Source organism: Trachemys scripta, chromosome 1, assembly GCF_013100865.1.
Source record: "Trachemys scripta elegans isolate TJP31775 chromosome 1, CAS_Tse_1.0, whole genome shotgun sequence".
Lineage (NCBI taxonomy): Eukaryota > Metazoa > Chordata > Testudines > Emydidae > Trachemys > Trachemys scripta.
The window spans coordinates 279,823,529-279,848,516 of NC_048298.1; the positions used below are offsets into that span (position 1 = coordinate 279,823,529).

Here is a 24,988-nt window from a genome sequence, read left to right on the forward strand (position 1 = left end):
CTTACTCAAGTTAGCTTAGCAACCAGCTCACACATCTTTTATACTTATTATTCAAGTAATCACCCTCTGCAACACACAGAAGCATCAATTAAAGCATTACAATGAAGTATTGTGTTTTGTTCAGAATTCTATGGTATCAGGAGTTAAATTCCATTTAGCATGATTCAGGCCTTCTTCAAGAGGCTAACCTGTATTTAAAAAAAAAAAAAAATCTTCTAAACAAAAAAGTGCCTTATCACAAACTACATGAAATAGATCATAAAATTACCTTCTGCTCTTTTAAAAAGACACTTAAGCTTCTTTGAAAGATATGTTGATCTAAATGTAGCACTAAAATGTCTGATGGCTGAACATTCATTTTAGATTAGAAGTTTTGTCAGATGTAAATCCCTTTTATAACTGCTTTATTGACTCTTACCTGTTTTCTTCATAAACATTTTCTGGCTAATTTTCAAATTTAGGTGAATTTCACAGCATATTATTATTAGAATGGGACTTGAGTACCCAGAAGCTGTCAAGATGGTTCAGTGATTTAATGTCAGTGTCCTGCAGCTTTGACTGTAATCAGCAGATGCTCTGGTATTACCATAAATGTTTTCTTAACCACCTCTGTCAAAAAAGGGAAAATATTTCCTGCTTGGAATCTACTGCTTCTGATTAAATTCAGTTTGGCTTCTTTTGCATAATTAATGTCCCATGATGATCTCTAACCTTTTGTTTTTAATATCGCCTCTTGGCCTAGACACACACTCTTTGCAGGGCTGCTCAGTTAAGTCAGAGCAGACAAAAGGAAACTGAATGAGTTTGTACATGAGCCTTTATTTCATTGGCTCAGAAGTTCTATACTTTGTTCTACCCTGAGTTGTCAAAGAACATGAAAGGTTCTGGTTCTTTCAGTCTTTCTGATTGTTGTGTTGGCTCTCTGTTCTACTTCTGAAGGCTGTTTCTGTAAATGCTCCTGTTTACATGGTTTAGACGTGCTGTGCCACTTAAGAGTTCTGATTTAGAATTCACTTAGCCTCAATCTGTAAATTATGTTAAATTTCTAATACAGTCAAGTAAAATGTATCCATGGGGTATGTCTACACTGCAAAAAAAAAAACAAAAAAAAAAAAAAAAACCTGCAGCAACAAATCTCAGAGCCCAGGTCAACCAACTGGGGCTCCCACTGTGAAGCTAAAAATAGCAGTGTAGATGTTTAGGCTGAAACTGGAGCCCCAACTCCAAAACCCTCCCCGCTCTCTTGATTTCAGAGCCTGGGTTCCAGCCAGAGCCCAAATGTCTACATTGCTATTTTTAACCCCATAGCATGAGCCCACATCAGTTGACCCAGGCTCTGAGACTTGCTGCTGCAGGTCTTTTGTTGTTGTTGTTGTTTTGCAGTGTAGACATACCCTTAGTTATCTGACTTATTGTGCATACCTGTTATGAGTTATAGCTAAAGTTCAGTTGTATAATTGATGAGGAAGGTAGGCAACTGTAAATGCCACAAATCAATTTCTGATATTAAGCTGAAGTCTTTGTAGTAAAATAGATGCTAGGACTCTAAACCTTAGATTGTAAAGTACTAAATGTATTTATAACTGGAAAGATGGTGGTAGTATGTCATTAATGTTCTTAAATACAGCCTTCAGGGGGCTGGTACAACAGCTGAATAATTCACTTTCACCTATGGCAATGTGTCTAGACTCTTTCTCAGATCATAAGTAAATGGAATTTGGAACTCTCAAGACCAGCCTCAGTAGTAAATCATATCTCAAAAATGAAATCCACATTTAAATACAGAGGAAAGCCTGACTCCATACAAAGGTAATTTCTTTCATTTGTGGAACACAATATTCTAGGAAATTTATAACATTACTTTCATGTGTGGTATACTGGTGTCTCACACACAGTCCTGGAGAGCTCCCTCTGGCTTATCATTCACCAGGCTGTTGTGTTCATGGCCCATATCACTGGAGGTTTTAAGCCTCCTAAGTCTGAACAGTCAGGGATGATCCCCAGCTTGGGTTCTCTAAGCACACTCTTGAGGTGCAAATCCTCTGTCTAGCTCCCCCCTCTGAGAGCTGAGACCCTGTGGTCCAACTACCTAGCCCCTAGGACCAGTACTGACCCCTCAAGCGTGCTCACAGTTCAAGCACATCATATCCCATAACTGCAGCCATGTAGGTATTCTGGATTTACAGTTTGACTTTTCCGGGGCAGGTGATAGTGAAAACAGACAGACACAAAGAGAGACTTTGCAGAGGGTTCTAAACATGATTACTCTTTATTTAGCAAGACAGAGACACAGCTCTAGACAAAATAATAAAGATATCCGTATGTATTTCCCTGCCTCAGTTTCCATCACTTTGGAGAGTTCTTTGAGCTTGAACAGATCCTCTGTGGTGCCCAGGATCCTTCGGTAGTTCATGGCTTCTCTTCAGAATCATTGAGTCAGTCTCTCCCACTAGATCAGTTAGCTTCCTTCTTCCTCAGATGATCCTGCAGTTAAACAGGATAACTCCAATACAAAAGAATGCCCCTCTCTCCTGCTCAAGCTTCCTGTCTGGCTCTTTCAGTCCCACAAATGTATTTGTTCCACCATTAACACCTCTATCCTTGGTTCAGCTGCTGGGGATTTTCCACTCTCCATTTCCCCCTCACTGCAGAGAAACTTGGTCAAGCTGGTTTCCCAGCTCAGGCAACCTCACATGAGCGTAGCCATTTTTTGGTCAGAGCACAGTTGTGGAGGTTATCGACTGACGATCTGGTGGTCCTTTCTGGCCTTATTATTGTCCTTGGTCTGGTAGTGATGTGGCACAGTCCTTGTTGGCAAATGGTGGATTCCACATACACTGGTGCCTTCCATGATTCAACAATTTCATAACAGCCAGAATTCATAAGTCACATATAGACAGGTTTCCCAAATTGTTACAATTGGCAGTATCAAATGACACATTAAATGCTAACAAACCAATCATTTTGGAGAATGCTTTACAAATGAGTTTGAGGTTGCAGTGTGAAATGTCAGATGCCAGTTAAAAGCATCCAAAATTTACACAAATTAACAGAACAAGGTCTTATTAATTAACCTTACAGAAAAGGGGCTTTCCATGAGCATTTTCTATTGGAGGGATTGCTACATGCTGATTTGGATTGCTTTCCACTATGGATAACTCAGAATGATTGTGTACAGTTGCAAGTTTAAGTGACATGGAGATGAGAGACCAAAAGGAGTGGGCCACTTTGAGGCTCTTCAGAAAATGAAATGCAGGACACGTACAGAAGCACAGTTGTCCAGTGTGACCATTGTGCCTCATGTGGAGCACAGGGAAGTAAGAAAAGATTCACTTTTAGTGAACCATCCCTATTGTGAAACCAGCTCTGCTGGCCTGAGTGGAAGGTGGAATGCCCTGGCTCTGCCTTCTCCCCATCCAGTTTGTTAGTATTATGTTTTATTAGAGGTCCAAGTTGAGATCAGGTCCCTATTGTAGTAGGACTGTACAAACATGAAAAAATGCCCTGCCCTGAGGAGTTTACAGTCTAAGCAGACACACTAGATAAAGAGTGGACAGAAATTAAATGATATACAAAGTTAAACAGGGAATCTGTGGCAGAGCCAGGAATTGAACCCAGACTTCCAGTCCAGTACCTTAAGTACTAGGTGACCCTTCTTATATGTAGAGGTTTCTACTGTCAGTGCTAAAGTGTTGTAGTCCTTGTTCTAAGATATTTTAAATCTCCCTATCACTTTGATATGTAACTGCTGCCTAAGATGCACAAAGATTTGACCAGCTCTTGTGCAGGGAAAAGCTCCTTGTATCCTTCCCCACCACTACCTCTTTGCATACCTGCACAAGGCCAAGTACGCTGTGGCCCAGATATAGGAAGTCAGATGGTACAAATATATAGCACTAATATAGTGCTTCATATTAGGTATTCTGAAAGCACTTTATAAATATTGAAGATATTTGCAGTATGTTTTGTGCACAAGCAGAGGAAAGAGCTACTTCTCCTGTGTCTTTGCTTTATTGCTTCCTAATTTTTAGCTTTGGGCAAGGGTCGCCTATCTAGAGGTTTATAGTATCTTCTGTTACACACTTTCAGACAACATACTGGCTTGTTTTTGACGTATATCAAGTTATCTGCAACATATATCAGATGCCTAGAGTGGGTTGTAAGAACAAGAAGCCTATTTGATTACCAAAGTTTTAATGGTCAAAGTTGCATGTACTAAGTTGATTCCACTTTTTCCCCATGCCCAATTTATTCACAAAGGCAATCCTGGTTACCAGTTTGTCCCAGATAAACTTCACAAATAAGACTCTTTTCTGATACAGAAAACTAGGAGTTTGAAGCAAGAAAGAAAGGAATGTACAGAGACACCAATTTTAGGGAAGTACAAAGCATTTTTAAGACATCATATTAAAAAGATAATGTGTTCATCTCCTTTAAGACTTGGGGCTCTAGTGGCACAAATACCATCCAAGATTATTTAATCACCTCACCCGCATCTGTTGCAACAGCAGCAGCAACGTGAGCCTCTCTGTTGTTTTCCTCTTTTTCCCAAGAGACGTGTTTTGGAAGAGGAGCCGATGAACCGTATGCTGCTACTGCCACCTTCGGGATAAGAGCAGATGACAGCCTGCTGCTGCAGCTGCCACCTGTTGGGGCAAGAGCTGCCTCAGAGCAGTGGTCTTGGAATAGCTCGGAGAAGCTGTGCCCCTACTCAACTCTTCAGAATTTAGTGGCCACCTAATCTACCAGTAGCTCTGCTCACCTTTTTCTTTCAGTCATAGCTGTCTACCCTGCCCCCAGAATGTTTGCAAGCCAGCTGTAAGATCCTTTAGATCAACTCCTCCCCACAACACCATCTCCTTGAGAGGAACAGAGGTGGAATTTTAAAGTGTCTTTGCTGAGTTGCCTTCTGCTTTAGACAACACCCTAACAGTGACCCAATTTCTGGCTTTAGCCAGGAAGTGGAGGCAAGGGATGGGAAACAGACAATCCTAACAAATTATACAGTATCTAAGAATTTCTTCAGAGTAGTTTGGGCTTTAGTATACAAAATGTAAATTATGATGATTAAAAATAATTGAGAGTTAAAACTCTTGGTTATTAACCATTAGTAAAAAAATTTCCTAAATAAATTGTTATGGTATGTTAGTCAGTCAGTGGAAACTATAGTAGAAAGGAAGGTTAAGTTCCACAAAACTCATTTTGCTAAACATGTCTCATGTGGATATACAACAAGTAGGTCAGAGGTTTGGGGTTTGTTTTTGTTTCTTTATTTGCTCATAGTCATTATAGCATGGGCTTCTTTACTGTGTCCTTTTCAGAGTAATTAATGAGAGGGAGACACAGATTTTGTGTCTCTCTTCAGACTGGTCATCTTCATCAGCACTTCCCAAACAGTATTCATCCAGCTGTCCTCTGCAGATGCCTGTGGATTTCCCCTTGTCACAGAAATTTAATTGTGCTGCTAATAGGTTATCTGTTTTGCTTAAATTCTTTGTCAAAATGTTTCTTGAAGTCAGTATTCATTGATAGATAATAGCCCAGGAAACTGAAGTCCTTTGTTTATCTACCGCATAAGTACAGCATAAGCAGGAGTAACTTTGTAGGCTGCAGGGTATAATTAAGTCCCTATGTTCTGTAATTCTTCCCCTATCATTAAAACTGCCAAAAATATTTTCAATTATTGCCAGTCGCAATGGTGGTGGCTTTGTAATACAACCATCTGTTTAGTAGGAACATGTCTGAGGCCACCAAATCATATAGTTGTCTGGTGGTAACTTCTTTCAATCTCTTTTGACCTGGACTGGATTTGAAATGGCAACCTACAAGTGAATGACTCTCTATCACGTTACCAATCCTCTAAACCTATAGATATTGCTTATGCACAAGGAAAAAGCCAATTAAGAAACTATGTTCTAACAATTTAGAATGATCTTAAGTCATGTTGCCTCCTTCGGAGTCCACTGTAACTCCAGAAATAATTTTTTTCTCAGATGATTGTTGTTTTTCATGTTTGAGAGAAGTGGGAAAGCTTAATGCCCTCAATATCAATCCTCTTCCTATGTACTGTGGGATAAATCCATAATTCATCATCTACCTCAAGTAGCATTGGTGGGTGCAACCCTTCCGAGTAAATGGAGGAGGAATGACAGTAAAATCCTGCCCCTCTCTTACCTAGCTGAACCACACTTTTTCCTGTGTCCCTGGGCTCTTCACATCCACTGAGATAGGGTCAAGATTGGTTTATGCAGGTTTTTTTTAAACTTTGAAATGTATTTAACCTAAAATTGTGCCCAATTTCTTGGTTAATTTTGAAATTAATTAATAAGCTTTGAAGCCATCCCTAGATGCACCCCAGATTTTAGTTAAATCTTGGCATCTTAAAGTTATTATAGTAGCTACTGTCATTTCTATGGGATGGGGGAAAGAAAATAGATGAGTATGATGGATTGAGAAATTGGTTCCAACTCTACATGTATGCAAGGTATGGTTAGAGAAGAAATTGGGAGAAAGATTGAATGGATTAGTCAGGAGCAGCTATTTTGAAGATGATTTTTGAGGAGGTAGCAGCAGTAGTCAAGTAAGTGAGAAGAAATTTTATATATTATCTAATCTGAACTGTGAAACTTTTGATTTAGACTCTGTTAAATGGGGAAGTCAAATTACGGTCCAGTGTAGTTCATTTTTTCATAAATTAGTTTATTCAGTGCTCGTAATCAAACACATTGTTCTTTGAAAGCAGGGGAAGTTCATGCTAAATAAGTCAGTCCCCTTTCATACCATCGTTTAGTACTGGCATCCCTCTTTTCTTCCCTCTGAAACAAAGAAAAATATTTTGTATCTCCTGCTTCTGAACATTTAGTAAAATTCAGCTACCTGAATTTATTTATTTGAATGTTTTATTCCTTTAAATTCCACACTCTTTCATACCAGGAAGAGCAGCAACTTTTAAATGAATTAAATGCATATAAAAGGTTGGGTTTAAAAAAAAAATCCACTATTCAGTAATGCAATTGAGTGCCTCATTAATTCTGGTGGTGTCATCTGTTTTTGATTAGTAAGGTTGTTGAGCATCCATTGTAAAGCCTTAAGGTGCAAGAAATTACATTTCAAACGTATGGTGGCGTCATCTAAGTGCAGTTGACAGTTCATCAGGTGTTTAGGCCATGGCTACAGGGTATAAATGAAATAAGTTGATAGCAGCCCACAGTACTACTTTTGCAATTCAGGAACATTTTCTAATCATGCCTTTGTCAATCATAGAAATTGTTGGAAAAACTGTTAAACTAATAAAAAGTGACAAAGTATATTAAGTGTCTTCTGCTGTGCTATAGAGGGAGGAGATATATCTTGTATTTTATGAGAGCTATGATGCAATACACAAGGTCTCTGGCTATTGCAATTTTTCTGATTACTTCTAAAGACTGCTTCTGGATATTAAGAGAGCAATGCACAGAGCGATAAACAAACCTCCTCCATAATGAATAATCCTGATTCTACAAGTGGCATATTTTTGTTGTTTACTATCACTCTGCTATACTCAGGATTGGAAAGCTGTACTTGAATGATTTCAGTTAGTAATGTCAGAGTATTGGACCTTCTTCATAGAAAGCACATCTCTGTTTTCTGCCATCAGTAGTTAAGTACAGACTCTCAGTAACATGGTGCAATATGTGGAGTGCAAGACAATAATTTAGGAAATATTCCCTTAGGCCATTGTAGTATTTGCCCTGTGTAAATCAGAGATTCAATTAGGGAAATCTAATGAGATTACAGCTGCATTTCTTTTCTTTCAGTTATAATTTTATCATGTCCTACATTGAAAACTATGATCATGTAATCATACAATGCTGTTATATTAGTGTCTCTCACACATTTGCTGCTTTATTTGTGTAACCAAAAGTGATTCGTGTACTAACAGTGTAAAAATACTTACATAAAAAATCAAGTGTCTTGAGTATCAAGAAAGTGGGCATTCTGTTGCAATATAATAAAGCTATTTAAAATATAGGTTTTTTTATTTTAGGTATTTGTCAGTGGTTAAAAAAATCATACCTTTACCTCAGTAAATCTTGAAGTCATGTGTATTTAGTATTAATTGTCCTATATTCCAGGAGTAGGAGGGTTTAAAAATCTCCCAAGGGTCAAGCATACATTTGCTTCCCGAAGTTCATAGCAAGTCCCCATATTAGTGTTTCTTCTCATTCATGCACTTTACACTTTTTCTCATTCAGAGAAAATAAGTATCCTTTAATAGCCTATATGTATATCACTGTGTGCTCTTCCATGCTAGATCACCATTTAAACAGAGGAAAGATATTAAGCACAATTTTCCATTAACTGAATTTCCTGAGCTCTGCTGTTCATCAAAATAATTTAGAAAGACTTGTGTCTGGATGATACTAGCTGGATGGCCTTAGGTGATCTGAAGATAATTTTGAATTTGTTTTTTGCACCAGAGATTTGTTTGTTTGAAAGACTAGAAATTAATTCTAAAGTGTTCACATTCTATGTTTATAAGACAAAGAAATTATCCCAAAGTCCTTACTCAGACAACGCTCTCTGGAAGTCCATTCAGTAACATGTATTTCAGTAGCAAAAATATAAGAATCTCTAGACAAATCAGATGATCTCGTAACAATTCTTTAATAACTTATTTTGATGAACAGCAGTGCTTAGGAAATTCAGATGTGGGAAAACTAAACATTAATAGATTGAATTTTGAAGACAATGAGAGTTTTTTACCTAATTAAGAACTACAGGATTGAGTCTCTGTTTTGTTGGTCTTTCCATTGTGCTAAGAATTTCATATCATAAACTCATAGTGAGGAGGGATAGCTCAGTGGTTTGAGCATTGGCCTGCTAAACCCAGGGTTGTGAGTTCAATTCTTGAGAGGGCCATTTAGGGATCTGGGGCAAAAATCTGTCTGGGGATTGGTCCTGCTTTGAGCAGGGGGTTGGACCAAATGACCTCCTGAGGTCCCTTCCAATCCTGACATTCTAAACTGTGTCAGTTAAATAAATGTGTGAAAACAACTGAAGCAACATTAGTTAGGGATTGTTTTTTCTTATTTGTCTTTAAAAGGGAACAACATCTGTCAGGTTGCTTTTTCTTGGTTTATCCTGCTGATCAACTCCCCCCCCCCCCCCCTTCTAGTAGCTCTGGTGAGCCAGTAGTGCAGTGGGTTTCTTCTGGCTGTGATTTTAATTACAAAATAATTTGTAGTGTATTTTACAACTCTAGCCATCTTGTTACTAAACAAGCTGTGTTTGGGGGGGTTGCATGAATGAAGGAAAGGAGGATTTGGTTCTATATACTGTCCATGTCAAGGGAAGTAGAGTATGGGAGACTGATTTGGGCAAGTTCCTGGCAGAATAACAATAGTTGGAGGCTTAGCCACATCTATTTAGTCTTGGTTGTTTTCACTTGAATTTTTTTCAGATGCGGATGAAATAGGGTTTGTCACAATGTCGCTGCTTGTCCTGTCAGAAGGTATATTTAAAGAGAAGTCTTGCATATACTCTGAAGGAAGGAAGTCCTGAGTGCATTGTAAACTCCTGTAAGATCTAATATTCAACAGAGATTCAATGTAGAATGCAAAGCACTGTTCTGAGATGCTCTTACTTGCCTGTTCCAGTTAGGCTGTTTTATTGTAGACCACTTTCCTTTTGGCATCCACTGTTAGCCCCAAGTACAGAGCAATGCAGTGTCCAGCCAATGAAGTGGGCTGTAGCCCACGAAAGCTTATGCTCAAATAAATTTGTTAGTCTCTAAGGTGCCACAAGTATTCCTGTTCTTTTTGCGGATACAGACTAACATGGCTGCTACTCTGAAACCAGCCTTGAAGTGAGAGACAATACATCACTTTGACCATCTTTGTCAAAAAGGAGCTGGTAGATTTTTTCCTATCCACATGAAGGTGGAAAAAGGTATTTTTTGCCTCTCCTTTGACACTGGGCATCCAAGTCTTACATGACTGCCACATTGCACACTATCTTGATGATCAATGGACATATGCCTTTCACTGAAGGAGTAGGCATGCGTTCTACTAGAACCTCTAAATGCCTCCCCTCATCTCTCCCTCCATCTACTAACCAATATCACTTCAATTATGCTTGTGTTGTTCATCCGGGTGCTTAGTTCCTCAGGATACTGGGGAAGCTGGGTGATATGTGCTTTAAAAGATTTTGTTTCTATGAAGCCTTTGGGATATGTCCAAGAGCAATGTGTGGAACCATACAAGAATAGTAAAGTCAAAATCATTAGGATTAACAGTGTATCACCCATGTTTTTTCGTAGCTTTAGCTATAAATTCATAAGTTTGCCTTATTTCCTATAACCAGACTGATTAAGGAAAACATTGTATCACTCTTCTTTTTATAACAACCTTTTACAGACTTGAAAACTGTTATCAAATCCCCCTTCTTCTCTTCTCCAAACTAAACAAACCCAATTTTTAAAATCTTTTCTCATAGGTTATGTTTTGTAGACCTTCAGTCATTCTTGTTGCTCTCTTCTGGTCTTTCTCCAATTTGTCCACATCATTCCCAAAGTGTGGTGCCCAGAACTGGACACAGTACTCCAGTTGAGGTCTTATCAGTGCTGGGTAGAGTGGAAGAATAACTTATTGTGTCTTGCTTACAACACTCTGCTAATACATTCCACAATGATGTTCACTTTTTTAGCAACAGTATTACACTGTTGACTCATTTAGTTTGTGATCCGCTATAACCCCAAAATCCTTTTCTGAAGTATTCCTTCCTAGGCAGTCATTTCCCATTTTGTATTTGTGCAGTTGATTATTCCTTCCTAAGTGAGGTATTTTGCATTTGTCCTTCTTGAATTTCATCCTATTTATTTCAGACCATTTCTCCAGTTTGTCAAGATCATTTTGAGTGTATTAAGGCCATGTCTACACTTACAAGCTTACAGCGGCACAGCTGTACTGATACAACTGAGCTGCCATGAGAGCTCTCGTGTAGCCGTGCTATCTCAGCGGGAGACGCTCTCCCACCGATATAGCTACCGTCGCTCATTGGGCTGGTTTTATTATTCGATGGGAGAGCTCTCTCCCATCGGCATAATGCGGCTACATGAGTGCTCTCACAGCGGCACAGTTGTATCGGTACAGCTGTGCTGCTGTAAGCTTCTAAGTGTAGACATGGCCTTAATACAAGTAAGAGAATTGATCCAGTATTGTGGGGAGAGGTGGTCCCGTTAGACTGGAGAATAGCCAATGTGGTTCCTATTTTCAAGAAAGGGAAAAAAAGTGACCCGGGTAACTATAGGCCTGTTAGTTTAACATCAGTAGTGTGCAAGGTGCTGGAGAACATTCTGAAAGAGAAACTAGTTGAGGACCTTGAGGTTAATGGCAAATGTGATAAACTACAGCATGGTTTTACGAAGGGCAGATCGTGCCAAACGAATCTGATCTCCTTCTTTGAGAAAGTAACTGACTTATTAGATAAAGGAAATGCGGTGGACCTAATATACCTAGATTTCAGTAAAGTGTTTGATACAGTACCCCATGAGGAATTATTGGTTAAAATGAAAAACATGGGGATCGATATGAAAATACAGAGGTGGATAAGGAATTGGTTAATGGGGAGAAAGCAGCGGGTCGTATTAAAGGGTGAATTGTCGGGTTGGAGGGAGGTTACTAGTGGAGTGCCTCAAGGTTCGGTTTTGGGACCCATTTTATTTAATCTATTTATAACTGACCTCGGGACCGATTGCAAGAGTGGGCTGATAAAGTTTGCGGATGATACGAAGGTGGGAGGAGTTGCAAACTCGGAGGAGGATAGGGATATTCTGCAGGGAGACTTGAATGAGCTTGTGAATTGGAGTGTCAGAAATAGGATGAAATTTAATAGTGAAAAGTGTAAGGTGATGCACTTGGGGATGACTAATAAAAATTTTAGTTACAAGATGGGGACGCATTGGTTAGAAGTAACGGAAGAGGAGAAGGACCTAGGGGTCCTTGTGGACCGCAGGATGACTATGAGTCGACAATGTGACGTGGCGGTGAAAAAAGCCAATGCGGTCTTGGGATGTATTAGGCGAGGTATATCTAGTAGGGATAGGGAGGTCCTGCTTCCGTTGTATAAGGCGCTGGTGAGACCTCATTTGGAGTACTGTGTGCAGTTCTGGTCTCCAATGTTTAAAAAAGATGAACTCAAATTGGAACGGGTGCAGAGAAGGGCGACTAAGATGATCAGAGGAATGGAAAACCTGTCGTATGAAAAGAGATTAGAGGAGCTTGGGTTGTTTAGTCTGACAAAGCGAAGGCTGAGGGGGGATATGATTGCTATCTTCAAATATATCAGAGGGATTAATACAAGGGAGGGAGAAGAATTATTCCAGCTTAGTACAAATGTGGACACGAGAACGAATGGATACAAACTGGCTGGGGGGAAGTTCAGGCTTGAAATTAGACGAAGGTTTCTGACCGTCAGAGGGGTGAAATATTGGAACGGCCTTCCGAGGGAAACGGTGGGGGCGACGGACCTGTCTACTAGCAGGAGGGTCTCAGCCGATTGAAGTCACTAAAACACAGGATTGGGGACTTCAACGGCAGAGTCCAGGGAAGGGTCTTGCGGCCTGCAGCATGCAGGGGGTCAGACCAGATGATCATAATGGTCCCTTCTGACCTTAAAGTCTATGAGTCTATGAGAGGACAAGTTGTCCGAAGCCTCGGTCTAGGATGCCATGTCTAAAAGGATTGCAATCGTTTTCCCAGTGGACAGGAGTGGGCTAAAGGCCTTCTTCTCCTGAAGCCCACATAATAGTAAGCACAGAAGAGTTCATACTTACGGTCAGAAGTTTGATGCCCAACAGTACTAGCCAGCTAGCAATTACAATTAGCTAAATAGATTTAGATGATCTGGTCTCAACATTGCTTTTTTAAGGTGATAAATTACACTCCCTTCTCACCTGTAAATTGCAGTGGGGTCCTGATTCTTTGCTAAAACACAGAAGATGGCAACTTTTGAGTTTTTAATCTATTCCAGTTGCAGTGGCATTACAAATCAGACACTAGCCATGCCAGTGCCTCTAGGATGAAGGTATATTTCCTGGATATTACCAGTAAATTTGATGATTCGGGGAGCTGCTACAGCAGCTGGCAGAGATCATCTTGGGGTGAATGAGCCCTATAGGCAACAGTGCATGTGGCACCTTTGAAGCATTGTGTGCAGCAGTAAAGAGGATCCTGAGGGTGTCATCTTAGCAGAATAAAATTCCCGTTGTAATTTTAAAATGAAAAGATTTGGTAGGGTAACAAATGAGTCTTTGGAATTTTTAATTAAAAAGGAACAGGAGTTAGCCTCTCCCCCTCTTAATACCTGCAAAATGACTTTTAAAGCTTTGACTTGAAATAGAACGAGGCCCCAGTGTGACTCCTGTGATGTAAAGAATTCCACCACAATGGAGCAACAGGAGCAAACATCTGATATTTATACTTGGTGGCTGGTAGAAATACCACAGCCAAACAAAGTGAACAGTGATTCTGTGAGAGCCTGTGGGATTGTGTAGGTGTCATAGTTCAAGCTGAGTCTACATAACCACTCTACATTCTCTGTTTATTCTCTTTCTAACTATTCATTAGTTTGACCAATTTATTTACAGCTTGGCATGCTTAAAAATAGGAGTAGAATTTTTCTGGAGATTTGTTTGAAAATTTATGATTAAAAGATTTAAAATACTAGGACATCAAAAATTACCCTATTTTAAAATTATTTCCTGTTTCCCTTGGTTTATCAACCTGCAAGTCTCAGCCTAGCAAGTATTCCACAACTCCAAGTTCACAGACAGACATTTTCCACGCTCAAGCATAGGGAACTTTGGCACATGTCAGACCTCCTAACAGTCCGAGAGAGCAAGGCTCTTTGGTTGCAGATGTTAGCAGAGGACAAAGCTGGCTCTAGGCATCAGCAAACTAAGCAATTGCTTAGGGCCCGAAGCAGCTGGGGGGAGGGGCATTTGCTTTTTATTATAAGAACTTGGCTGTTTTAGTACTCAGCAGGAATATTCCTGCTTAGGGCCACAGTGGGCTAGCACTGGCACTGACCGAGGGATGAGATTGGGTAGAGACAGGGCATGGAAGAGGACAGAGCTGGAATTGAGCCTGCGAGTGGGGCTGGTTTGCAAATAGTCAAGTTTGGGGGAAGCAGGAGAAACAGGTAAAAAGGAGCATACAATAGAAAGCTTGGGGCTGGAGCCAGGCACTGAACTGCTATTGGGAAATAAGGACCAGCTGTAGCCTGACAGCAAGGAAAGGCTGAGGGGCTTAGCAAAACAAAAATGTCTGGGAAAATCTTGCATATACAGCAAAAAGAGTTTTAAAATGCCTCTGATGCTTTCACTAGACTGTGAAGAGCTTTTTCCAAATGAAGCAGCCTGGCACTGTATTAAATCAGAATTTTACAGAAAACAAAGGAAATCCCAAAAGAAAAAAAATTCATTAAGTTTACCAAGTGGAATTCAGTAGAGGATGTGCTATTAATATGGATATGTGAAAAAACTCACTAAAACATATAATTAGGTTATGATTTCTACAGTTTAAAGTACACTTGAGACGAACCTTACCATCCTATTTACACACACAGACCTGCACATCAAAACAGTCCAATGCCTAAATAATTTAGTGAAACACAAACACTCACACTAGTTACAAAGTGTAACTGAATCTTATCCATTCATCACACAATGTTCCATGAAAGGCCAGATTCCCAGTTGTGACTAACCATTAAACCTTGGGCACAGCTGAAAGAAGGCACAATTTAAGTGTCTGTGCATACAGACAGCCTGGTCTCAGGTGTGGTATACAACAGCAGCCATTCTGTCAGCTGGGGTTTAACAGGGTGCAGAGAGGGCCTAATCACACTCACTAAGGGTACAGCTACACTCAGAGCTGGGGTGTGTGATTTCCAGCTTGCATAGAGGTACCCGTACTAGCTCTGCTCGAGCTAGCACACTAAAAATAGCAGTGTAGCTGGGGTAACATAGGCAGTGGTGAATGGTGGCTGCATGAGTTAGCCATCACAAGTATATAGCCATGGGGTCCAGACTGTTTTGTGTTGGGAGAGACTAGCCCATGCTGCCCATACTATGTAACTACACTACTATTTTTAGCACAATAGCTCAAGCAGAGCTGACATGGGTACCTCTGTGTGCATTGGGAATCATACCCCCAGCTCCAAGTGTAAACATACTCTAAAGCAGCAACCAAAGTTAGAGGTGTCAGTATAGACTCTAGCTTCTGGAGGATTCCTCTGTTCTAAGGGAACCACCTAATTTAAGTCTTCTTTGCTCCTGGGAAAAATGCACACAGTAGACTTAACAGATCTGAGAATTAGCCTCTGATACATTAATACCCTGCTCTTATTCATACAAATGTTGTAAAAGTGTAGTTACTCAAACAAGCGTATCCACAAAAATCAGACACTTTAGCATTTCAAGACTACCTAAATGAATCTCTCTCAGATGTCTCTTGAGGATCCATCACTGATGTATATGAGCATATCCCAAGAACATTCTTTTCCTGTTGAGAGAAATAATTCTTTATATACTTAAAACATTAGAGACAGTTAAATATATAAATATAACTTATTATATTTAACATCATTAAAATAGGGCCATTGCATTAAACAGGAACTACTTGTGTAAAAACCATCAAATTTGACACTGCTGAGCAAATAAAACACATATACACTCTATTATCCAAACTTTATTTAAAAGGCCTGGGCAACACCCATTAAAATCAAAGGGGAAATGCTATTATTTTCTGTGGAAGTTTGGAGTGGGCCCTTTAAAAAGTAACACAATTCTAGGAGCAGAGTTAAGGTTGTTTGGGTGTTGGCTATTGAAAATGTTTCTGTTTGAATTAGGATATAAGGGTAGTATCAGAGTTGCTTAAACAGATGTGATTAATGGTATGCCCTCTCTTTGAAGCTGCTTAGCAACCTTAACTGAAATTTAACTAAACTGTTTGCTCTATGATCTTCAATGGCTGCCTATTGGTTTCTAGATACAATTGAAGGCATTGTTTTTGACCTATTATAAAAGCTGCAAATGGCCTGGAACATACCTACCTGAGACCACCTCTTTCCTCATGCCACGGATGATATTAGGGCTGGAGCTCCCTTACTATAAAATAAGGACTACTGGTGGGATGATCTCTATGGGTCTCTCTGATTCTGGAACTCCCTCCAACCACTTCATCTAACATAGACAGAATCTGCTGAATTTTAAGGCATTGTGCAAACCCTAATTATTTGGCATTGGAGGAAGGGACAATATTTTTCAATGTCCTTTTTTCTGTCTCGCTGTGACTGGTTGGGAGGAGCTTGATTAAACTGAGGAAGTTGTGCACTGTAACTGCTAAATATTGACAAAAGGCGCTAGAGCTGTGAATAGATTATAATCTATTATCTAAGAAATATCTATATAGCATAGTTGAAGAATATTGTAGTGTGATGCAGAGGTGGCAAACTATAAACTCAGGACCTAGCTAAGCTGAGATTTTCAAAGAGGAGTAGGAGATATAATCACACATATCAGATTAACTTCAATTCTCAAATGATAAAAGACAACTAGTAGATTTAGCCACACGTTTCATTAAAATTAATGTAATTCATGGAGTTAAAACCCATAGTTGGCTTTCAACATTTCAAACCTAATGTCCAAAAAAATCTAGATTTGTTATACGATCTTAGGCCCAGGTCCATAGAGGGACTTCGGGGATCCAACATTCAGTGTTGCAACACCTAACTTTTAGGCATCTCGCCATCCAATGTAATCCATAAACCCTTGATTAGGTATCTAAGCTCCCTATACAATGCACAGGGAGAGAGAGAGGCAACTGAGAGTGGGATCCACAAAAGCCAGCGTTCTAGGCAGGGAGTCATCTAACCTGGCCAATAGCAGATTCCGACAAGACAGGTCTGTCCTAAACCCAGTTCCTCTTAGGGAGTTAGGCAACTAAGTCCAAGCAAGAAGGAGGTGCCTATCCCTGCTTGAGATCCACAGACATCTGAAGTCAGGCGTCAAAGCCATTTCTGACAAGAATGGCAGTGGTGCATGCTCACTTGATGCAAAATGGCAGGGTAGGAGGGGGAGAGGAGGATGCAGTGCATGTGAGGCAGCAGTATGCATGCCAGAGGCAGAAACGTAGGCCCCTAGGGGACTTTTACAGCAAAAATTAATGAGTTTAGCCACCTGCGGTTAGATGGCAGCTTAGTGGGGGTTTTGTGAACCATGGTGGCACCTAAATCTGAGTTTTAGATACCTAAGTCTCTCTGTGGATCTGGACCATTGTATTAAAGGATGACAGACATAGGTCTTTCAAATATACCATTCTCCAGCTTTGGAAATTTCAGCACATCTTCCACTTAGCTCCCTAACCCAGGACATACCTTCTGAAGCCATCTTTGAACTTCCTAGAGTTGGTTCACTCTCTTATTGAAGAGTATCTATGAGACGCATCAGAAGCCTTTAAATCTGGGAGAGACAGGCATTTTCAGTCTACCATTGTTGTTTGGAACTGATCATTACAGACAGCTCATTCTCCGGTGAAGTCAATGGGACTTAGTTATGCTTAAATCTTTCACTGAAACAGGGTCTCATTGTTTTAAAGCTCCTTTGTTTGCAGCATTATAAGAGACCAAGGTCAGAGTTCACATGTTTACTAAGCTTATTTATCTGTAGTAGGTGGCCCCTCCAGGTCAGTTTGAAGCACAGATCACAATTTATGTCACAACAGTTCTTTCAATACCTTTAGCTGAGAAAATTGGACCTCAGGCTGCAGTTTTCAAAGGAGTGCCTAACAAATGTAGGCTCTTTTGAAAATCCCAACTTCATTCTTTAGTGTTCGCAGGCCAGCCTATATCAAGCCTTAAAGTCTCTTAAAAAAAAAAAAAGAAAGAAAAAAAGATGGAGTTTCAGAAAATTATGCGTTCCTTCTCTTCCCCCTTCCTCCCCCTTCCCCCCCCCCATCATCTTTTTGACCAACAGAATATAGACAGCAGCAAAGGTTAGGGGCACCCTGTATATCAATATAGACAATGTAGTCCTACAGGTTCTTAAAGCCCCCAGAGATGTGTCTAGATTCATTCTAATACAATTATTATGTATAAAATATTAAATGGAGAAATATATATAAACATGTAAATAATACAATTATTTTAAATTGTATATACTGTGTGTGTATGCATGGTCTCACTTCCTAAAAGCTCTTTTCTTTTGGCCTTATGTGTTACAGAGACACTCAATGTGTGCCACTATAGTCATGTGGATTATTGTGTTATTTCCAACATACAATATATATATAAAATAGAGCTTAACTGTTCAGCTAAGTGAAAACTGCAGCTCTATTAGATTTTAAGTAACAATTGTCCATCTGATATAGAAGGAGAAAGGAGGGTATTTATTTTCTTCCAACAGCCAAAAGGTGATCATACTAATAAAATTCGTTGAGATTGTCCAAGATAGTGTGTAAAATACTCATCCATCACTGTGAGCTCCTGGTCAGGGAATGACAGTGCAGTAAATATCTTCAGCAGCCGCCTTGGAATGTACAAGCTGTTTTCGGTAGGAATTTTCAGCACTCACATAAAACACACTGTCATGAGTGACTGCCTGTGCTCCAAAGTCATTACTATTGGGATGATGGAACATCTTTCAGCGAATAACCAAAAAACTTTAAATGTCATGTCAAGTTTGTTGAAGCCATTTTCAAGCCTCGTTCAAGGTTACATGAATATTGAGTATGCCTGTTTTTAAAAAGCATAAGATCTATGAGAGGGATCACTCAAAAGGCTGGTAGATGGAAGTGTCACTTGATTTAAAAAAACAAAACAAAAACAAAACAAAAAAAAAGAACAGGAGTACTTGTAGCACCTTCGAGACTAACAAATTTATTAGAGCATAAGCATATGCATATGCATCGGAAGAAGTGGGCTGTAGTCCACGAAAGCTTATGCTCTAATAAATTCGTTAGTCTCGAAGGTGCCACAAGTACTCCAGTTCTTTTTGCGGATACAGACTAACACGGCTGCTACTCTGAAACAAAAAAAAAGAAATTTGTCTATTCCTCTTTGGGAAAGTCAATCAGGCAGAGCCATTTATTCATCAGCCAGTGCAACTCACTCTTACAGCTGGTGAGAAGTCAAGCTCGCTGTCACTTAGTTGTACATAGCCACAAAGAGACCAGAAAGGAAAGAAAGTAGATTATCTTGGATGATTAAATTACAATACAATTTTGATTTATTTAAAGTTTTAAAAATCTGTCTGACAAATTATAAATTATAAAAAAAAAAAAAAAAAAAAAAAAGGACACAAGGTGGGTGATGTAATATCTTTTATTGGACCAACTTCGGCTGGTAAAAAAGACAAGCTTTTGATTTCCACTGATCTCTTCTTCGGGTCTCGGAAAGGTAATCAGAGTGTCACAGATAAGTACAAGGTGGAACAGATTGTTAAACATAAAGAGATAAGATGCAGGAAACCATCAAAATGAAGTGAGCAATTAACACCTCAGCAGTCATAGGTCCAAGGAGAGTTAGCGGGTTACAGATTGTTGTAATGAGACATAAACCTAGTCTCTCTATTGAGTCAATGATTTCTAATGTCTAGAAGAGTTATGAATTTAAGCTGTAGGGCTCACCTTTTGAAGGTGTTTTTAGGTTTCCTTTGAGGACAAGGACTGAGAGATCAGATGTGGAATGATCATTTTGTGAAGAGTGTTCCCCCACAAGTGACAGGGTGTTTTTGTCTTTCATTATTCATACGAGCTAATTGGATAGCATAGTGATAGTCTGATTTCCCCCACACACTTGTTGAGGTATTTGATGCACTGGATGAAGTACACCACATGTTGTGACAGGCATGGGTAGGACCCATTCATCTTGAAAGGGGTGCTGTGGAGGTTATTGATCATTGTAGCAGTGGATATATGGCTGCAGGTTTTGCATCTTATGTTTATGGCAGGGTCTGGTGCTGCTTTGAGTTGATGGGTCCTGGTCTGTGAGGAGCTAGCTTCTGATGATGAGTTTGGCAAAGTTGGGAGGGTTGTTTGAATGCCAGAAGAGGGGGTTCAGGAAAGATTTTTCAGGATGTGGTCCCCATCAAGTTTGGGTTGTAATTGTACGATGATACCCTATATGGGTTCCAATGTGGGGTGCTTAGTGATAACAAGGTGTGTGGGGGTTTTCTGTATCAAAGCCAATTCTGCTGGTGAATCTGCTTCGCTGATGGAGTGTCCTTGTTTAGTGAAGGCAGTTTTAGGTATGTTAAGGCATGTATCCTGGACTTTCTCCTCAGAGCATTTTCTATAGTAACTGGGTGCCTCACTGTAGATATGATTTCTTGGTGTGTCTGGGGTATTTGCTCTATCTGTGGAGGTAAGAGTGGTGATTCATGGGTTTCCTGTATATAGTTGTCTGTAGGGTTCTGTTGTGAATGAGATGAAACTTTTATTTTCTTCTCTTCTACAGAGAACCAGAAAGCACACCTAGAAAAGTCTCATTCAAACTACAATATCAATTTCAACTTCACAAGGACTCCAATCACCAAGGAGTTTAATTATGACATGGAAGCTAATTCCTCTATAGCAAGGAGCAAGGCTGTTGGAAGAAAGGAGGCCTACAATGGAGAAAGCAACAGAGAAAAGGAAATGGAGCTTGTTGGCTCTGCTTCCAAAGGAGAAGTTGTTCCTGAAGTAGAGGCTTTGCTGGCAAGATTACGAGCATTGTAAATTAATCCTATAAAACTGATTAAGCAATCACTAAATACAAGCTATAATAAGCTGCTACATTTTAAAAATACACATTAATTTTGCATGACTGACATTTACACACTTCTGTATTCCAAACTTAACATACTTTATATCTAAAATACAAATGTGTAATGATTTGCCTATGAATTTGAGCCCATGGTTTATGCATAACTATAAGCAGGCTTGTATGCATTTCTACCTACTGACAGTCTGTTCTAATGTATCTGGAGCAACAGATGCTGAATTACCCCAAGAAACAATTATTTTAGTGTCCAGACTTCTGAACTCAATGTTATGAGAACTTTTCTCCACAACACACAATACATTTTAAATAGTTTTAAACCATTATGTTTGATCATCATCTAGGACTAATAAATAGCTGCAGAACCAACCTGTATATTTTTCTATTTTATTTCTATGTATCACCTGCAGTGTAATTTTTAGCACCTAAGGAAGTTCATTATTGTATCATATTAAACGCTTACGGAGGAAAATGTATACTATGTAAATTTCTCATAGCCATGTTTTAATTCACTTTAATCTAAATAAGAACACCAAAGAATGCTGAATAGTTTATGCATTAACTAAATGGTAACATGAACAGAAGCTTACAACTATGCAAGAAATGTATTTTATGTATGACTGATATTTCATTGCTGTTAAACTTGTTTGGATGATTGTATAAAACCAATGTACAAAAGTTTTATGAATACAATGTTGCAATTGTGCACATAGGATAAAAGCTTCTTATTTTATAAGTAGCTACCAAAGTAATTTTTCACTATTTTTGCTTGAGTAAACATAATATTGCAATAATAATATAAAGAACACCTAATGGCAGAGACTTCTACAATTGGTTTTCAACAAACTCATTTAGCAATAGCATGTATAATCTCATTTGCTGGCACAGGAGGAGTCTCACAGATAATTGCATCTCCATTTTGACACAAGTCCTTGTACACTGTTATATGTTCACTAACATTTATTAATTGCACATCACCATGAAAAAAACTTGCTACCTATACTATCAACTTGTAAGCTACTATTAGGACATTTGGTCCTTTATTTCAGGTTCCTACTAATCAGAATGTATTCAGGACCAATATCTCTCTTCCAAATACTCTATTTTTCTTTATAAATGAGTCAGTTAAATGAAACCAATGTTTCAAAGCTCTGGTGCTTTTTATTTCCTTGTTTAAGTTGCCTTCTTATTTCCTGCAAAAAATAAAGTTAATTAATTAGAACTCTGAAACTGGCCTGTTTATGAACGCTTGGAATGTTTGGGCATGGAATCTTTTTCATTCATCACAGGAATTAGTCTTATGTTTCAGGGGCTGCTGAAACTATCGTTATACCCTCTAGTTATGCGCTGTACTTTAGTAAAAATGAATGTAAAGCATAAGGAGAGATCAGATACAGAGAAATCCTACCAGACTTAGGACTTCAGTTTGCCAGCGCTTCAGTGCCACTTAAGAACCATGGAAGGAGTAACCACATTGAGGAAGCACTTTTTGCTGGCTCCAGTTAGTGTGAAAGAGCCACGGGATCAGTATTTAATGCATAGTGGATGGACAGCAGCTACTAGTCCAAATAATGGACTGGAATACCAAATTCATGTTGAGATGAATTTCATATCCACCCACATCTGATTATTAGGATTGCAAAGCCCCTACTCCTCCCCAGTTATAAGGATTTGATACCCATCACCTCCACTTATCCTAAGACTGGATCTTTATGGGTAAGGGATGAATTTAAGACTCACCAGGACAGACATTAATATAATATATGGAGATATACCTATCTCAGAACTGGAAGGGACCCTGAAAGGTCATTGAGCCCAGCCCCCTGCCTTCACTAGCAGGACCAAGTACTGATTTTTGCTCCAGATCCCTAAGTGGCCCCCTCAAGGATTGAACTCACAACCCTGGGTTTAGCAGGCCAATGCTCAAACCACTGAGCTTCATGTATGATATTTACTATAAAAGAATAAAAAAAATGTATTTTCTACTTTTGACAGACTTAAGTAGACAGGTTACCAAGACGCTTTCATGAATATAAACAAAACTTGTGGGGAGGGGGGGAAAAAAGTCTCACTAATCTTTAGATGGTTTATGCTGCTAAAAATAGGACCCAAAAAAAAACCCTAACCATAATAATAAAGGTTGGGTGTAGAGAATAGTAGTAGTAGTGGAGAACTGCAGCTGAAATATTACAGCAATGACCTTTTGCATGGAGATTCAAATATAAATTCAGGTGCCTGAGCAAAATCAGTTTGTTCATTTGAATTAGTGGGTAATAGCCCACATCAGAAAACTGACACAATTCAGTACACTTGACAGCATATGTTCCAGATGGACACCACATGCATCTAGGATGGAGACCAAATTATTCCTTTTAGCTCTTATCAGTCTTTATTTTATGTAAAGTTTAAAATTTTGGCAAGATAATATGGCTTTAGTAAACTATAGCTGAATTTTTAATGATCAGAGAACTGGAAGCTATACAGTAGTTTCCAACTTTCAAACAAACATAAAAACTTTTTTGTTTATCCTTCACCCTTATGGCTAGCAACTTTTCAGCTTTGGTTATATGAGCTATAAGTAAGTAGTTAGCATTTATTTTCTCAATGGCTCTTTGTTTTGTACCATCATAGTTCAGTTAAATTAGAATTGTCCAGTTAAACCAGATGTACCAAATAATTCTAGATGGCAGTACATTTTGTTCTGTGTTCCATCCCTCTAATTAAACAAATACCTATTTACTTTATAGTTAAGCAAATGTTTAGGCTCTAGAGTATCCATTTATATCTATTGCTATAGTAACATTTAGTTTGGCATACAATGTGATTTTTCAGAATGACAAGTTTTACTCAGATAAAATGTAAATATGACTGAAAAACAGAAACCTCCATTGACTTTCTGTGGCTTCATACTATGAATTAGAAATATTAGGCCTCAACAACCAATACTACAGCAGCAATGGGTTAGTTTATTTCTGTCTTTTGGGGCGGGGAGGGTGTATTTTTAAAAAATCATGGCGCTCTCTGGCATGACTGGTTGTATTATAGTAGTGATCTTAGATTCACTGTCAATAATAGTTTTTGGTGCACAGTCTGTTGCTCAAGCCAACAGATTATAACATACCAGTGGGGTTTGGTGTAATTGGAGTTTTCCAAATACAAAAAACATGGTGATTTTTACAGTTCACTTCTTGCAAACCAAGCCAATATAGAGGAGCCTCTTGGAGCTGTAAATTACTTGCATCTACGTGACTCCAAAATGAGCAGGAAAATTGAAAGATTGATGATTGTTAGAGAGCCATTCAACAGATCCCTACTTTGGTACAGTTTGTGTGCTATTGATTAGCATGAGTTAAGGACCCTGTTTTGCAATAAAATTTTAAAGTGGGGCTTCTACCACCTCCACCTATCCAGTTCCTCACAGTTTTCTAGTGTGCCTTTTCATCTGACTCAGGCAAGCAAACATGATTACTACATTGTCTTAACATATACTATACAGTGTTAGAAGTGGTTCATTTCCACCTTGTATTGTTGTGTCAGTGGGCTAAATTCATCACTGTTGTAATTCCACTTGAGACCAGGGAAAGGCATGAAGGCATTAACTGTTCATATCACTATCCCAGCATACCTCTAGTGGTATATTCTCTATGGATTAGTTCCATGAAGGGGACTAAAACCTTGTCTACGCTACACAGTTTTCTCAACAAAACTTAGGTTTCATCGACAAGAGTGGAGACATACACACTGCAGTGCTCCTCCCTCCAATTTAACGCTCCTGTTACACTGACATGATAAAACCACCTCGCCAAGTGGTACACAGCTTTTTGCGATGAAGTTAGAACAATGCAGTGTCAGTAGACACTGTGTTTGCTTATGTCACCCTAAGTGGCCTCCAGGAGGTGTCCCACAATGCCCATCATGACCACTCTGGTCAGCAGATTCAACTCCACTGACCTGCAGCCAGCGTACTCCCCCTTTAAAGCCCTGGGAATTTTTGAAATTCCACTTCCTGTGTGCTTGGCATGGAAAGTTCACATAGCATCTTCCCAGCTGACCATGCCGGCTTTCTGCAGCAAACATGCCCAACTAGCGTACCCTGGAGTTGTTGGGTCTGTGGGGAGAGGAGGCTGTACAGCTCTGTTGTAGCTCTGAGCCAGCCCTAGGAACTTTGATACCTACGAGCAAATTGCTCATG

The 24,988-nt window shown here is 39.3% G+C and overlaps 1 protein-coding gene across 1 annotated transcript in view; it reads left to right on the top strand.

Moving 5' to 3' along the window:
• DIAPH3 (diaphanous related formin 3) overlaps positions 1 to 22,014 on the top strand; it is a gene marked incomplete in the record, with an annotated part of 517,573 nt that extends 495,559 nt beyond the window's left edge. Inside the window, 1 exon segment of the mRNA XM_034758385.1 lies at positions 20,494 to 22,014. Coding sequence (XP_034614276.1) covers positions 20,494 to 20,753 — 260 coding nt within the window.
• Positions 22,015 to 24,988: the final 2,974 nt, after the last annotated feature.